This window comes from Pseudochaenichthys georgianus, chromosome 11 (assembly GCF_902827115.2).
Source record: "Pseudochaenichthys georgianus chromosome 11, fPseGeo1.2, whole genome shotgun sequence".
NCBI classification, from domain to species: Eukaryota; Metazoa; Chordata; class Actinopteri; order Perciformes; family Channichthyidae; genus Pseudochaenichthys; species Pseudochaenichthys georgianus.
In genome coordinates, this window is record NC_047513.1 from 21270643 (window position 1) to 21287736 (window position 17094).

A 17094-nucleotide genomic window follows, 5' to 3' on the forward strand; every position below is an offset into this window, starting at 1 on the left:
CCCTTCCCCCTCCTCCCTTCTGTCAAGCAACTTTGTTAATCACTTTGAAAAAAAGGTTGACGATATTCGCTCTTCTTTTTCTGACTCACCTCTACTCACCGCCGGATCACCTGAGCCACCTTCAACCGGCACACTAACCTCCTTTTCCCCTCTCTCGCCAAGTGAGGTTCTTACCCTCATTACCTCTGCCCGCCCCACCACCTGTCCTCTGGACCCTATCCCTTTAAACCTCCTTCAGACTATCGCTCCTGATATTCTACCGTTTCTCACCCATTTCATCAACACTTCTCTAACTTCTGGTCACTTTCCAAACAGTCTCAAGGAGGCAAGAGTAAACCCTCTCCTGAAGAAACCCACTCTCGACCCGTCTGATGTTATAAACTACAGGCCTGTCTCTCTCCTCCCGTTCCTGTCTAAAACACTTGAACGCGCTGTCTTTAAACAACTCTCCTGTTATCTCCATCAGAACAACCTTCTGGATCCGCACCAGTCTGGTTTCAAGGCAGGTCACTCCACAGAAACTGCTCTCATTGCTGTCACTGAGGAACTGCACACTGCTAAAGCAGCCTCCCTCTCCTCTGTCCTCATCCTGTTGGACCTGTCTGCTGCATTCGACACAGTGAATCATCAGATCCTCCTTCGCACTCTCCAAGAACTTGGAGTCTTAGGCTCTGCACTTTCCCTCCTCACCTCATACCTCAAAGACCGCACCTACAGGGTAACCTGGAGAGGGTCCGAATCCGACCCTTGTCAATTAACTACAGGGGTCCCTCAGGGCTCTGTTCTTGGTCCCCTCCTCTTCTCCCTGTACACAAACTCGCTCGGATCTGTCATTAGCCCGCATGGTTTTTCATACCACTGCTACGCTGACGACACCCAACTAATTTTGTCCTTTCCCCGCTCAGAGACCCAGGTCGTCGCACGCATCTCTGCTTGTTTAGCTGACATCTCTCAGTGGATGTCCGCTCATCATCTCAAGCTCAACCTTGACAAAACTGAAGTGCTTTTCCTTCCGGGAAAAGATTGTCCCTCTCTTGACCTGACTATCAACATCGGCACCTCTGTTGTTTCCCCGACTCAGACTGCAAGGAATCTGGGTGTGATCCTAGATAACAACCTGTCCTTCACTGCAAATATCGCTGCTACAACCCGCTGCTGCAGATACACGCTTTACAACATCAGGAAGATACGTCCCCAGCTGACCCGGAAAGCGACGCAGGTTCTGGTCCAGGCTCTCGTCACCTCACGCCTAGACTACTGCAACTCCCTCCTGGCTGGTCTACCTGCATGTGCCATCCGACCTCTGCAGCTCATCCAGAATGCAGCGGCTCGTCTGGTCTTCAACCTTCCAAAATTCTCACACACCACGCCGCTCCTCCGCTCCCTTCACTGGCTTCCGGTAACTGCTAGAATCCACTTCAAGACACTGGTACTTGCGTACCATGCTGCGAATGGATCTGGCCCTTCCTACATCCAGGACATGGTTAAACCGTATACCCCAGCACGTGCACTTCGCTCTGCATCAGCCAAACGACTCGCTGCACCCTCGCTGCGAGGGGGACCCAAGTTCCCATCAGCAAAAACACGTGGATTTGCTATCCTCGCTCCAAAATGGTGGAATGAGCTCCCCATTGACATCAGGACCGCAGAAAGCTTACACACCTTCCGGCGCAGACTGAAAACTCATCTCTTTCGACTCCACTTCGAGCGATAGAATGACTAACAAAGAACTGCTAACAGAGCACTTATATACTAATAAAGGATTGGCTTATCTAAAGCCAGTTGAGTAGCACTTGAAACGATTGGCTCTTTGAAACCTGATGTTCTTATATGATTCTGTTTTCTTCAAGGTTGTGTCTTCCTGGTCGAATGTACTTATTGTAAGACGCTTTGGATAAAAGCGTCAGCTAAATGCAATGTAATGTATTGTAATGTAATGAAGTGCGAGGTGACCAGGTTCCTTGCTTTAAAAGTACTTTCACAGGACATTGAAGTACACAGCAATATTTATTTCTAAGTGATTGAACTTGGCCCACCATGTACAGAACAGTATATACACATCTGTCTGTTCGGTATTAAGTTGGAGCAAGGTTATCTTAACTTCTCATAAAGACTGAAGAAATGACTGCCCTGGGCCTCACCAAGAAATAGTCCAGCACTCTGGTAAAACCTCAATGGGTTTACACTTAGATTTTGGTAAACACCTCTTAGAGGTGCCAGTAGGTGGATCTTTTCTTTTTAGACAGAGCCCGGTTTGATGTTTCCAGTTTTATGCTTAGCTGTCTCTGAGATAAAATATGTGAGTGATATTGAACTTCTCATCTTACTCGCATCAAAACATCAACCTATTCCAGTAATCTTTTCATTTATACTTTCAAATGAATTAATTGTTTGTTAATAAATGTCTGAACAAACAACAAAAAACAGCGATCACACATTTTCCAAGCCTAATTTTCCTTTTCAAATTGTTTAATATGATGAGAAACGTAATATAATGCAGAGAAAAGCAATGCATCTGAACATTTGAGAAGCTGCACCAGGCCAATGTTATTCATATGGATATTTCGGTCATTCAACTGAAGCTAAACAATTCAGCACAAATCAATATAGTAGGTCACCTCGCAGCCAATATATAGTCCCTCTGTTCAAAGCCATGTTTAAAAGCACAGGAAGTGGATACGATTGAACTGTGTATTGTCCAAAACAAAACCAGGTTGTGGCAGTATTTCACAGAGTCCTGCTCTACACTGCGGGGCTGACCCCACTCTAATCCCGTGTCAAACCCCCTCCGGCTAAAACACCGGTTGAAGCTCGTCCAAGGCTGCGAGAGACAATGTGGAGGGAGGAGATCAGTAGTAGTGGCTTTGGATTCCTCTGGTGACAAACGGTGGGTGTTGGGGAAGTGGAGTAATCCCATTCACAACAACAAAGCCACACACACACACACACACACACACACACACACACACACACACACACACACACACACACACACACACACACACACACACACACACACACACACACACACACACACACACACACACACACACACACACACACACACACACACACACACACACACACACACACACACACACACACACACACACACACACACACACACACACACACACACACACACACACACACACACACACACACACACACACACACACACACACACACACACACACACACACACACACACACAGTGAATTGGGGGTAGGTGTGTATGCTTGCATGTTGATGTGGAGAGGATGAAATTGTATTCTAGCAGATTGTGTTTTAATGAAAGGCTGTGATCCACACAGACCCGTCTGTCCCTCCTCTTTCTCTTCCGCTCTGCCCCGTCCCATCCTCTCCATCCCTGCCTTTTCTTCTCCCCATCCTCCACCCTCCTCCCCTCCAATCCTCCTCCTCCTCCTCCGCAGCCAGGCAACAACACAAACAGTCCCTCACCCTCCTTTACTACCACCTCCTCTCGCTCCATCCATCCATCCATCCATGCTAATTGAAAAAAAATCACTCTCCATTTCTCTTCTCCAGTCTTGGTACTTACATGTCACCTCCATGTTTCCAAGTGTGGTGCGATACTCTCCACAGTGACTGGTGAATCTTTTTCCTTTTGCCAGAGAAGGAGTTGTTCGCGCCCGACGGGAGGGATGGAGGGAGCAGATGGCTCCTTGGAAGAGTGGTCTAGCTGATTGTGGACAGTTAGCTTTAGCACTAGCCACAATAAGGGAAGACTCGTCTGTCAACACAGCTCGTGCACCTCCTCCTTTTGCCTTTTCCTTTCTTGGATATTTGTTCCTTCAGGTTTCGTATTTGATTCTTTCTTCTACAATATTCCCTTGAAAAAAAAAAACTAACAACAAACTCCCTGTTTTTTGTGTACTATGTCTCCTGTATTATGATATTTCTGTATCGCTCCCTATCTGCCTTGCTCCCTCCCTCTGTGACTCTAAGAGCATCAGCCAGCCTGCTCAGCTTCGCTTATGTTGATCTCCGGGCTTATGCCCTGATTGGACACACGCCACGATCAGAGACGCCAATGGTGGCTCAGCAAGTGGATCACATGATAAGTGTGTGTGTGTGTGTGTGTGTGTGTGTGTGTGTGTGTGTGTGTGTGTGTGTGTGTGTGTGTGTGTGTGAGAAAGGGTGGGGGGTTAGATGGAGGGGGAGTGAGGGAGGGATGAGAGAAGAGGAGGAGAAGGAGGAGGAGGGGTATAGTGAGTGGCTACACGCCACCACATCACTGAGGGATTTCTTCCCCTCCAAGCGCCTGAGCAGAGAGAGATGGAGGCTTTCTTCTTCCTCCGGTGGGGAGGTAGAGGAGGAGCCGCTCTCATCACAGACGTTTGGATGTAAAGACGACAGGTTCAAGAAAGAGTCTGATGGACGCACGCAAGCACAGACATGTATAAACACAAACCTGTACACATGCAGCGGAGAAGTGGCCGATACAGAGTAGTGCAGCAGCGGTAATTGGACAGGGGTTGCTATGGAAACAGGGGAAATGGTTGTCTGACGGTCGGAGCTGTGCCCTGGGAGCATCACACACACACACACACACACACACACACACACACACACACACACACACACACACACACACACACACACACACACACACACACACACACACACACACACACACACACACACACACACACCACACACACACACACACACACACACACACACACACACACACACACACACACACACACACACACACACACACACACACACACACACACACACACACACACACACACACACACACACACACACACACACACACACACACACACACACACACACACTCTCTCTTTTACTAAGCACTATATTCTGAAAGCAAACAAGACAGAATACAAACTGGCTTCACCACGGTGTGTGTGTCGGTGTGTGTGTGTGTGCGTACGTGCATGTGTGTGGGGAAGGGGGGGCTTCAGTGCCACAGTGTTTTTAAGCTTCATTTAAGCCTGTGTGGCTTTGTCTTTAATGAGCATAAATTCATGCGTGGGTGTGTGTGTTCCCGTCTTTGTGTGCAGGGCACATGGTCAGTCAGCCATGAAGAGAGAGAGCCTTCAGCGTTTAAGAAATGCTCAAACACACACTTGAAGGCCACAGCACCGCGCACATCCAAATATCGATGAAACCCCAACGAGGTGTTTTAGTATTCCACACCTCAGAAAGCCCAGTGCTGTCGGTGTCTGGCAGCCACTGTGGGAGCTGCAGGGAAATCTATCCGTACAGCCAGCCGCGATCTGAAGCGGACGCCCTCAGGAATATCTGTGCTTATTATCCTTCCTCAAACCCTACAGAGGATATATCCTCATGTACTGTATGTACATTATATTTTGAACGCAGCACTGCATTCATAATAACAGACTTTTATAACACAGACAAGAAAGAGCTGTAAGATTGTTGCTTACCAAACATCATAACACATTTGTTAATATAATGATGTACCATCATCTTCTAACGATGAGTAATGACTACTTAAACATATTTATCATCAAGGCACCATCACAGAAAAGACCAAATATTTCTAAGTCGACTGAGACCCAAATAACCAACTGCATGACTGATTGCCTAAGCCAGTTTAAATGGCCGATTGGTTGCAGTTAAAAGGGAAATGTGATTAAAATCAGTGGAAGTGGGATGAACAGCATTACTATTACTGATCCTAGCCTCTGTTGCCAGAACCATCCATCACGAGGCGAGTCAGCACTGTTAATACAAGTCAGTATTAGCAATGACATTATTACTCTCGAGTCAGTTTTTACATTACTTTTATCTGTATTTATTCAATATAGGCCATCTATCTTATCCCGTTCCGTTATCCATAACATGTTTAATTGTTCAGTTATCTCATTGTATTTGCCAAATGCTTTCAGAAAGTCCTTCTTGTCTTCTGTAAAATGTCTCAATACTTTTGAGGTCTCTAACGTTGGGGCGTATGCATTCATTTATCAAATAAAATTTGATGAACTGTTTGGATTTAAGTTGGAAAACGTTGTTTACATTTCGCAGAGGGTGGTTGATCCCCAATTCATTACTTGTGCACATTTTTTATCCAATTATGTCAAATCTAATCTTAAGGATTTGATTAAAATCCACTCCTAATTATACCCCGAATAATGTATTTGGCTTTTCACGGACATGCATCATAGCCAGAGAGGCAAAAGGCACTAACTGCTGATTTTTCTTTACCCTCACTTTATTGATCACATAAATATATATGTGTGCCTTTGTTGAGGGAAAGCCTCCTCCTCTCCATCTTCTGGACATTTTATTTGATGAAATGTGCAGTCAATGACTGTTTCAGTTAAAGATAAACAACTCAGTTTATCATTGACAGAATTAGGTAAAACATGTCAACTTTCAGACATCATCAGAGCGGCTGCCGGTCCCCAGAGAGCTTCTGAGTTCAGAGAGGAAACAAACTGAGACACTCAGCGTTAGAGGCTGGAAGCGCAGAGCTCTGCACGCACCATTTAGCTGATAGGAAGCCCTCGAGAGCAAACAGACTTAATATCGACAAGCTGCTGCTGAATTTCCAAAATCCCAAGGTACCATGCGATGAAAGATGAGGTAGGGAGGAGAGAGGGAGAGGCAAAGGAAGCATCATCTATCCCGACTCAATCGAAACCAAATGTCACCTTCAAGGGAGGGTTGTGAAGGATGAGATTGGATAATAGGATTTCTTGCTCGGGGAGGAGTGTGCTGAATTCTCCCATAAGATTAGCTGGAAATACAGCCCAACATGAGATGTGCTAGTCATTTCAAGCCTATTAGAGAAGGTTCCATCACTCAGGGCCTATCTATCAATAAGTACATAACGTTTCATATGATCAGACAAACCGTTATACTTTGTCACACACAAAATGTCCAGATTTTTCAGCTCAGATTTTACTAAAACATTCACAGAAGTTATTCCACCACGTTGTTTAAGTGAGTGGCAAAAGTAGAAACACAGATGCTGGTGATGACTTCAATAGACCGTAGGTGGATCTAACAGCTACCAAGGATGTTTAATTTCGACTACAATCTTGTAACGTTGTCCATTTGTAGCCTCCTCCAGTAGATCAATATGTTGAACAAATCTCAAAACAACAACACATTTTACAATCACTCTGAATCAATTTGTGAAAGTTGAGCCAGACTACTCAAGTCGTTTTCTCTTGGTAATGACAAAATGGTTCCCTGCTGTCATCAATCGTTTTACTTATAGTGAAATAGCGTTGGGCGACGCAACTCCAGCAGCACTTCATCCAAGCACAGGAACCATCACTTCATTCACACAAACATAAAATAAACTCTATAAATGTGATTTCCTCGAAGCTGCAGGCTGAATAAATCGACTACAGTGTCACTTTGATGTAGCACAATGTGTTTGGATTTACAGTGGTGTGACATATTGGACCTGCGGAGCAGAAATAGAGGTGAGGACCGGCTTATTTGTGTGTGAGGAACCGTTTCAATGTTGATCAAAGTCAGTAAATATGAGCAAAGGATTCAGGCCACAGCTTGGACACGGGGGATGTGACACCATAAGATAATCATCATTTGTTTGACGAATCAAGGAAAAGGGATGCGGCATCTGCTGACTGCTACATCTGATGCCCAATTGAATACACAACATACAATATTTGTCATAAACACCTCATTACTAGCAACGTCTGGCAGTGCACAAACACATATTTCCTGTCCTCAACATTAGCCAGTTTATAGGAAGCTTTTCATCTTCATCCACAATCCAATCATCTCCAAATGAAGATGTAGTAGTTTAATCAGTGGCTCTGCTAATAGAGGCAGTTCATGTTTTATATCCAAAAGGGGAAAAACCAATATCGGAACAATTATAATTCTAAAAAGCCCCTAAGATGTGTGCGCAGTTACCGCTTTCAATCTGCGCCCTTAAAAAGGAAACGCCTAAAGCATGTTCATCTGTGTAAACAGGAAAAATACATTTCCATGTCTATGCACTGTAATCAGGCAAACTATTTGCATGGGACTCTAGGCAATGGCATTGTGATAACTAACAGCATTTAAGTAATGATTAATACATAATTGTTGCAATACAGAGGGAGCTGTGACTGTGCTTCCTTCCAGTGTCAACCACACCAAGTCAATGAAGCATGGCACAAATCCTACAGAGCTGTGGCTGTGTACAAATATCTTAATGCTGTAAAAACACGTCTTAATTGAAGTTTGAAACCTCTGTTATGTTTTCATAAGATCATGTTAATCTTGACAAAGCAGCACAAATAATGATATTAATTAATCATATTGTTTTATGGACAAATCTAATCGTTTGGTTGGCTGTTTCTCAATTTCAAAACTTTACCAACAATGGAGCTACCAATTACAAGAACCTTTACACAATACATTCATCGCACTGATATTGTATGTGGCGAAAATAAACTTTATGATCACTTGTCATAAAAAAACTGTTTACTTTTGTTCCAAGAGTTCTGTAAAGATATTTTAATTAGTAAAAGATGCAAGTTCTTTCAACAAATCAACAGGTAATTATAAAAAAAAGCAAAAAACTCTGATGGAACAAACTGGAAAACGCTACTGCCAATTTCCAATTTGAAAACATATTCAAAAGTGTTCCTGGAGCCGTCTCATCCGTGCCTAAAATGTGTTTTAACTTTTTCCAGTCCACCATGAGACACTCCAGAAATCAAACAAATGTAGTATGCATACTGGCATCAAGTGAAACTAGTTATATGCAGCATGGAAATGGCACACAGTGATGATTTTTATTCATCTCACATTTTCATCTCCCAAACACACACCCACAGCGTACCTTGTTGAAGTCTTCGCTTGTGGCTCTCATCTCCTTCCAGGTTTTGTTTAGCAACTGAATGCAGATGCAGAAAAACTCTTCAAAGGAGCGATCGTGGGTGAAGAACATGGGGTGGAAGTCGTGGCAGTTTTCACTGGCTGTGGACAAGAGAGATAAAATGTGTCATCTTGAACAGCAGCAGTTAAAGAGGCCCTGTTATGCTTTTTGGAGTTTTCCCTTTCCTATAGTGTGCTATAGGTCTGTGTGCATGTTATCCCAAACTTCTCTCCCACACACCCCACCCCTGCCAAAAACACCTACATTGCACTCCTTTGTTTACTACCGTGACAAAGTGACGTCATTACGTAAACTTGCACTCCAACACATTACACGCGATAGGCTAAGGGGCGAGACATCTCTGAGCGGTTGACCAATCCCAACAGAGCCGGCCAGCTCACCAATCAGAGCAGACTGGGATCTGGTTTCAGACAGAGGGTGAAAAGAGGTGCTGCGGCACAGGCAGTATGAAAAAAAAGCACTACTAAATATTTTATTTTTATCTCCTAGACGTTTTGTACATTAACTAGATTAAACCAATTACTGTGTTTTATTTCTGGGAGGACTTGATGTTTGTTTTATGTGCAATATGACAATAGTATAATTATTCTCATCCGACCCTAGCAAGAGATCTTAAAGCATATATTCCCAAAATGTCAAACCATTCCTCTAACACACATCTGGCCGTACAGTATACTATTTGTATGCTACCGCTACACCCACTTGATCAGAGCTCAACTGATCAAATCCCATAAAGCCTGATCCAACTTACATCCACTTATCGTCCACATACACTGACACAAGATAAAAGGACATACAGTTAGCCCGTTAAAAAAAAGGACCATTTACATTTGATCTCTCTCCTTTGTTGAACGACTCATACAATATGGTGGCCTTCAATCGTGACCCTGAACACCTGACTAATGCACAACAACCCACACACACTGCTGCTGCAGGTAAACATCACTCAGCTCCAAGATGTTACCAATGAAATCATCACATTTCTGCCGCTAAAAGGTTCTGCGTTACACAGTAAAGTGACACATTGTTTATGATCATACATGGTGATTCTCGCTCTTTAGCTTCAAGTAATGAAGAATCAGGCTTATGTTGCTAGACTTTATTTATATACAGAAGATATAAGAGGTGTGACACACTTCTAAGGAGAGATAATCTGCTTTCTGCATTACAGAAAGGACGGGAAGTTGATGCTTTTTTGTTTGTTTGTATGGTTTATAAAACAGCCACTGAGAATGAGTGTCGGCTCCCAAACGAAGCACGGCTGAGTGTTATTGAAAATGTAGCTCCTCATCAACTTCAAACATAAAACACCCTTTGGAGGCAAATTGAGACCAACAAACACTATTCCAAGTGGATTACGATGAGATTTCTCATTTTCCAGAGCCAGAGGTGGCTTATTTACTTTATTAGCAGTGAACAGAAGGGTTTCAATTGCCTATTTGTGTGAGAGTGAGTTTGAAATAAGAATTAGAGGGAAGTGGGAAGGCCAGGGCTCTCGAGTGCCCAAATCATATTAACCAGGAGGTAAAATAACAAGGCTTGACATTCATTTGAACTAAATTCGTCTTCCTCTTGACGTGCTGCGGGTTGGTTCATTTAAAGAGTTTCAGAGCGGAGCAGCAGGGGCACCGGCCCACCACGAGCAGCCATGAAATTGGATGGAAGGGGTCAGGCAGCAATTGAAACTTCACAGTATAATGAGAGATGCCTGCAGGCCATGGGCACAATGACCTGAGCCTTGATTTGGAGCGATGGGTGGAAGATTAAGGGGAGGGTGAGGTGGAGAAATCCGGGGGGATGTGCTACCAGTGCCGGTAGTCAATCAGAAAGCTAATGGAGGTGAGCCAAAACAGATGCTGACAGGCTGCTTAGGAACCTGCACATTGCCTTTGCGGAGATAAGTAGAGAAATATACAGGGAAAGATTAAAAAGAAAGGGTGAATTTAAAAACGTGAAATACTCTTTGGGCCGGACGGTTAACGTTGTTGGGAAGGTGGACGTTTGGAGTGACCTCTGAGCCAAATGGGCTGTTTATTGATAGACCAACACAGCCCTGAGGTGCAAGGTGAGGGGAATTACATGTCAAGGCTTATTTGGGGGATACGGACAGTGAGCAGTCTCATGAGGCTCGGCAGAAATTCCTCCATCCTCAGCTTCTGCAAGGCATGCTGAGTCTCAGACAGTTTTATTAGCTCTCGCAGGGCTCAGCCTGACCTGCACCAGCACAGCGAGGAGGACAACGAAAAGCTGCTCAAAATAGTTCTCAAACAGTGTGGTGCATTGTAAAACTGATTGCAAGCAAACCCAAATGGTAACAAAGCATGGATCACTGAATATTTAATCAAACAAACAGAATTCATCCATGTTGAAATTATTTAAGGGGGGGAGAATCTGGGAGCAGCTGCTCTGCATGTAAGCAATGAAAACACAGCAGTACGATGGTGTAATACTTCTTTATCTATGGGACAAATAGATAATCCAAATCACGCTAGATCTCAAATATCTCATAGGCCTAATACATTTGATTTCTCAGCAATTTATTATAATCAGTAGTAATTGCTGTTCCATTTTAAATACAATGCAAAAGGAAACAATTCCATATAAATACTGCACACTATTTGATTGAATCTTTTAGAATAACTGTATATTTGAATTTATAGTTATTGCAAAAAAATAGTCCAAAAGGAGTGGGAGAAATCAACAATTCAGTTGTTCCTTTTTTTAGCAGCTTTCCTAGCTATTTCAAATGTCACGTCTGAATCACTCTCACCACTGCACAAATGCACTTAAACTTATCCGCCTGAATGGAGAGGCCACTGTGAGAGTGCCAAGTCATGTCAGGCCTTACGAGCCTTGTTTTTCTTTTCAAAAGCAATGCATCAGCATTTTCTGACACAATGATGAAATACAAACATCTGCTATACATTGAAATACTGCAACCCCCATCACACAAACTGAGGGGGCTTACTTTAGGAGCTGGATTGGTTGTACTGAAGAAAAAACATGGAGCTCCTCGCTACTCCTGACCTTAATCTGAGGCTCACTCATCGTGTGAGTATGTCTGTTCATTAGGAAACTTTTAAAAATATCACAAACTGTCATTCCATTGAGCACTGCTAATGAGTGAAGCAACCAGATAACAATCTCTTTCTATAGGGGACAAAGAGATAAGGCTTATAATATTACTTAAGCTATAGAAGGAGCACATTCTGAATACTTAAGAGGACTTTACTTGACCTATTTACTGAGGAGTTATTGTTTCATTTTCTGCCTTAAGGCCCTGTCACACTGTCCCGAAATTGACACCCGATGGACACACGATAAAGGAAATGTTCAAATTCGGCTGTGATCGTAGCAACATCGGGCCATTCGTGAGGGCATCTTAAGCCATCGTATGACCGCCGGTGGAGTTTCTCAGGCTCCGGCAGCAACTTCGTGAGCGGCAACTTCGTAAGGCACTCGTGAGGGCATCTTGTCAAATCGTGTCATCTTCGTGTTATCATCGGCGAATGCCCGATGGCACCGAGGATAACAAGATGCCCTCACGATGGCCTTACGAAGGGCAAAATTGACACACGAATTCAACACGAAAATGAACCTTCGCAAGGTCCTTCGGCAATTTTTTGGCATGCCAAAGATTTTGCCTCCGCTCACGAAGTTGCTGCCGGAGCCTGAGAAACTCCACCAGCGGTCATACGATGGCTTAAGATGCCCTCACGAACGGCCCGATGTTGCTACGATCACAGCCGAATTTGAACATTTCCTTTATCGTGTGTCCATCTGGTTGTTTTATTGCACAACAAAATCATGTAAATATATTATGTAAATAACCCAATTTGTGTTCTGTGAAACTAAAAAAGATATAATATATTATTTTGAAGGACAGTTGACAGGAAATTGTTGTTGTTATGGAAACAACATTACGGAGAAAACGTACGATTTTCTACATATAAAGACGGATAAAGTAAAGAACAAAGTCTGAAGATATCAGTACAGTATCATAGTACTGTAACATAATTGTTTTTGGTACTTTCATTGCAGTTGTATGTCTTAAATGTAATGTAAATGTTGCCTTCGTGTGTGGTTCGGGGCCATCTTCGTGCGAAATTCACAATTCCATATTCGTGTGTCCATCGGGTGTCAATTTCGGGACAGTGTGACAGGGCCTTTAAGCAGTGACATGATGCACTCGATCCATTTATTTTCATTAAGTGCCATTACTGCCCTGTACATTCAGATGAATTAAAAAAAATCACCTTGATATGTCCAAAATCTGAAGACATTGCTCCCTTTAAGTCAATTTAAGATCTATTCTGGACGGATTATTGAAAAAACGAATCAGAAAGTGATTTCTGACACAGCCTAAAGTAGGTTTGTCTTTGTAGTTCATAGAAAAAAGCTGTTGTAAAATGATATCGTCAGTAATGATGAAAAGTGACCAGAGAGCAGTGCAACAGGAGTTTAGCTGTATGATAACAGCAAGTTCTACTGGTCTATTCCCTTTGCTGATGATACTTAACATTTTCTTTTTAAATGCCAACATAATTAGATATGGATGACTGCATCGTGCCAAGTGCCACGTTACTGAAACGGGTAAGAAGTATAAAGCCAAGCACTTCTAAAAGATTGTGAACTGGATTCCTAATTGTTTGAAACTGGTTATGTAATGCCTCTCAGCCTTCCTCCCTTTCTGCTGAGGAGCAGCCTTCTCTCCCACAGGCAGGCTAACATGGTCATGGAGATGGAGGGCGATTTGACACATCAAGTGCCTGAGGAGTCTGACACTTCGTGATGGATGATTCACACAGCCAGGGACAAACGCACAAACACACACTAAAACACACACACACATTGTACTGGATTACACGAAGCAGCGGGGCAGATATGAAGACTCAATTTAAATCATAATGTATGACTCTTTTTAGCCGAGCATATCAGAACACAGCAGACCATGTTAATGGGTGGAAAATGGGCTCTGATGGGTTTCCTTTGTCCTGTATGCTTTTCATCCATCTGCACAGCCATATGTTCAGAGCCTGTACCACCCATAAAGTAGGTAACAGGACACTGTCAGGACCAGTTTAGGTTATGCCGGACCATATGTCCACATGGAACTGCAGAACAACTTTTTTTTAACAGCTACGGTGCAACATTTCACTAGGACATGAAATCAAGTATGCTTTCTTGAGAAACCTTGAGCAAGGTTATATCTGAAATCAGCTTGACCTTTTTAGTTATTTTTTACTAATGGAGTATCCTATCCTGTTCCCAGGCCTTTATTGGGTAAACAAAGCTTTGAACACAAAACAGTGCTAGAATCTATTGTTGACACTAATTCTGCATGTCAGGGGAATTATAACGTGTGAAGGCAGATACAAAAAACATGTTTAGCTACTCAGTGAGTTAAATAAATTGTATACAAAGTAAGGCTGGATTTTAGGTAGATGTAACTGCCAGTGATGGTAGCCATGCATACATGTTGGGTTTCAAAATACAACAAACTTTGGACTCAAAACTATTACAGAGGCTTTTTTTGTCTTGGATGCCCGTGCTTGATGTCTGACCGATGTGATGTGAACGCATCTGTGGTTAGAGATGAGTTATAAGTCCTTTCTCTCTATCCATCTCATGCGATGTTTGGCTAGGCTGAGGTCAGGGGTCACGGTCATCTTGCTGGAGTGACTCGGCTAATGTGTCCGTGACTGAGTGTGCGACAGCTGGCGTCTGACACGCTCTGATCAAAGTCCATCCGACACGAGCTCTCTGTGACGTCAACTGACAACCAATGAATCACTGACCACCAGATGAGTCTTACAGTGGAGAGGTGACTAAGCAAGTTTATCAAAGTGTACGAGTGTGCATCTCTTTGTATGTGTTAAAAGAAGCAAGAGAGACAGGACGGCTGAATGCCACTCTCAAGGTCCAATGTGTCCATGAGTGTGCAGAAAGTATTCAACACGACCCCAGAGTCACCTTGCAGCTTTGCCACGTGATGAATAAACAGCAGAAAGTGTCATTCTCACTCTAATTAAAATACCAGCATGCTCTGACGTCCCACTGTGACAAGGGGATTGTGTGTGATGCGTGTGTGCGATGTGTGTGTGTGTGATGTGTGTGTGTTTGTATGTCCAGAGCGCAGCGTCAGCACCATCTTTCCGGGCCAGTCACTGTTTGCGTGTGTGCAGCATGCCAAGACAGCAGAGAAGCAAACCACAGCCATGCTCCAGCAACAACACCACAAATACTGTAAATGCATATACAGTTCATGCCAGTTTAAAAAAAAAAAAGCATAAGTAAAGCCATTTATCCAACCAATATATTTAATGCCTTTTTCACTGACTGTGCTGCCCTAGTTGGGGAACAAATGGGGGCAATTTTTCACAATAGCTACTTTTAAAATGGCAGTTCGCTTGAAGCTCTCGGGCCGAGAAATGTATTTCCGTGCTCAATCATTGCGAGAGAAGGAAAACAAAATGTTTTTTCTGTGTCTAAAGCACTCGAGTCAGCAAGTTAAAAACCTTACATGCATTGTGCATGTATCTCTTTGAAATACAGATACGTAGTTCTTTTAATACACTTTTTGGTTCCACACAAAGAGATGACTCACACAGATGATCACTCGGCCAAAAATATCTGAAATTGGCTTGCAATGCGGACACCACAACTATAATTATCTCCTGAGCTAGCGGGGAAACTGATAACTTCACACTCTAATTAACATCGTGCTCTGTTAGGGTAGATTCTGGGCTAAATATGTCACCTTAAAATGTAATGTCAATTGGGTTTTGAGTTTCTGTGAAATTATAAATCAGTTTTACACAGTCTTATAATACAATGTCGAGTTTCTCCATTCTGAAACTAATGATCAGTAAATATTGATGTGATGAGAATGAGGCCACTGGTTCAAGGAGAGCTAATATAATGCTGCACAAAATAAACTACTAGGTGTCCACAGTATTGGTTTGTTTGGTTATTTACAGCATCGTTGCCATTTATGTGAGGAAAGAACAATATGTTGGACCTTCATTAGACAAAAAATCCAAGCCTTATTTCCTCTGTGTTTTTAATTATGTAACCAAACCATTTTAGCATGCATCCCTCTACAATAATCAAGATGCATTAGAGGAGAGGAGGAGGGAGAGATAGCAAAACAGCAGATGGAGAAAATAAAAAAAATCAGACTGAGGGAGGCATGTAGAGAAACCATCAGCACTCTGGACAAGGACACGTTTCCAACACGTTTAGGAGGACATCTGCTTTCACAGACTCGTGTTTTCTCAAATACAATAAGGCAACTGCATCTATCCAGAGCTGCTTCAGGCACTCATTAAAACCATTAACACAACTCATATTCTTTCATAGTTCAATACATCAGTTATGGGAGCTACATTATATGCACATCATGCCAGACTCTTCTGAAGGAAAATCTCTCATCAGACAGTGTGAGTCACGCTTATGCAAATATAACATCAAGCTGCCTGAGTTTGCCCAAATGCAGAAACAGAATTATTCATAATCATAACAAACAACAGAGAAGTGTCCAGCTTACATGCAAGAGAAAGCACACAGCCCGTGTATAAATAATATATGTATTTATAGATCAAAATTGAGTGGGATCATGATACACATACATTTTGTGTTTGAGTGTGTGTGTCTAGTGAAAGGCTAGAGTTTAGTCGGATTTCACCAAAGTCTGCTAGTAAGGGGCCTTTCGGGGAGAAAAGCGTCAGTTTGTTCAGAGCACTGTGTGAGAAAAAAAGTTTGAAGGAGACAAGTTGACGAGAGTTTGATGGTAAATTACAGCTAAAAAGCTCAGAGTACGTCAGTAAGTGGCAGCGCTGCCATGGGCTGGGCGATGTTTCATCCCCCGCACTATTTCAATCCGCTAAGGGTTGCTGAGAGCTGACAAAGGACAGGAGTGTCTGAAAAACGTAAGGGATGCTTAAAACTTGAGATTCTCAAGCACCTATTTGTCAAGTTTGTTATTTGTGCAATTGAAAACCTTTTGCTGGGGAATGCCTGAGACTACAAAGTGTAAGACCCTGAAGAAGCCTTCCCTTTTTAATACCTAAAACCGCCACCGGGGTCTCTCTCTCTCTCTCTGTCTGTGGTTGCTGACTGCACAAAAGAGCCTCATGTCACGACCAATTTACTCATGAATCATGGAAGGCAAGGCAAGTTTATTTATATAGCAACTTTCAACACAAGGC

At 43.0% G+C, this 17094-nt stretch overlaps 1 protein-coding gene across 4 annotated transcripts in view; it reads right to left on the minus strand.

Moving 5' to 3' along the window:
* elmo1 (engulfment and cell motility 1 (ced-12 homolog, C. elegans)) overlaps nt 1–17094 on the minus strand; it is a 104396-nt gene that overhangs the window by 22789 nt on the left and 64513 nt on the right. For 3 of the 4 annotated variants that reach the window (XM_034094234.2, XM_034094235.1, XM_034094233.1), the window contains exon 15: nt 8828–8964. In XM_034094234.2, coding sequence (XP_033950125.1) covers nt 8828–8964 — 137 coding nt within the window. Of the gene's footprint in view, nt 1–3562; nt 4013–8827; nt 8965–17094 lie in introns of those variants that run through there. The other variant, XM_034094236.2, reaches the window with a different exon arrangement.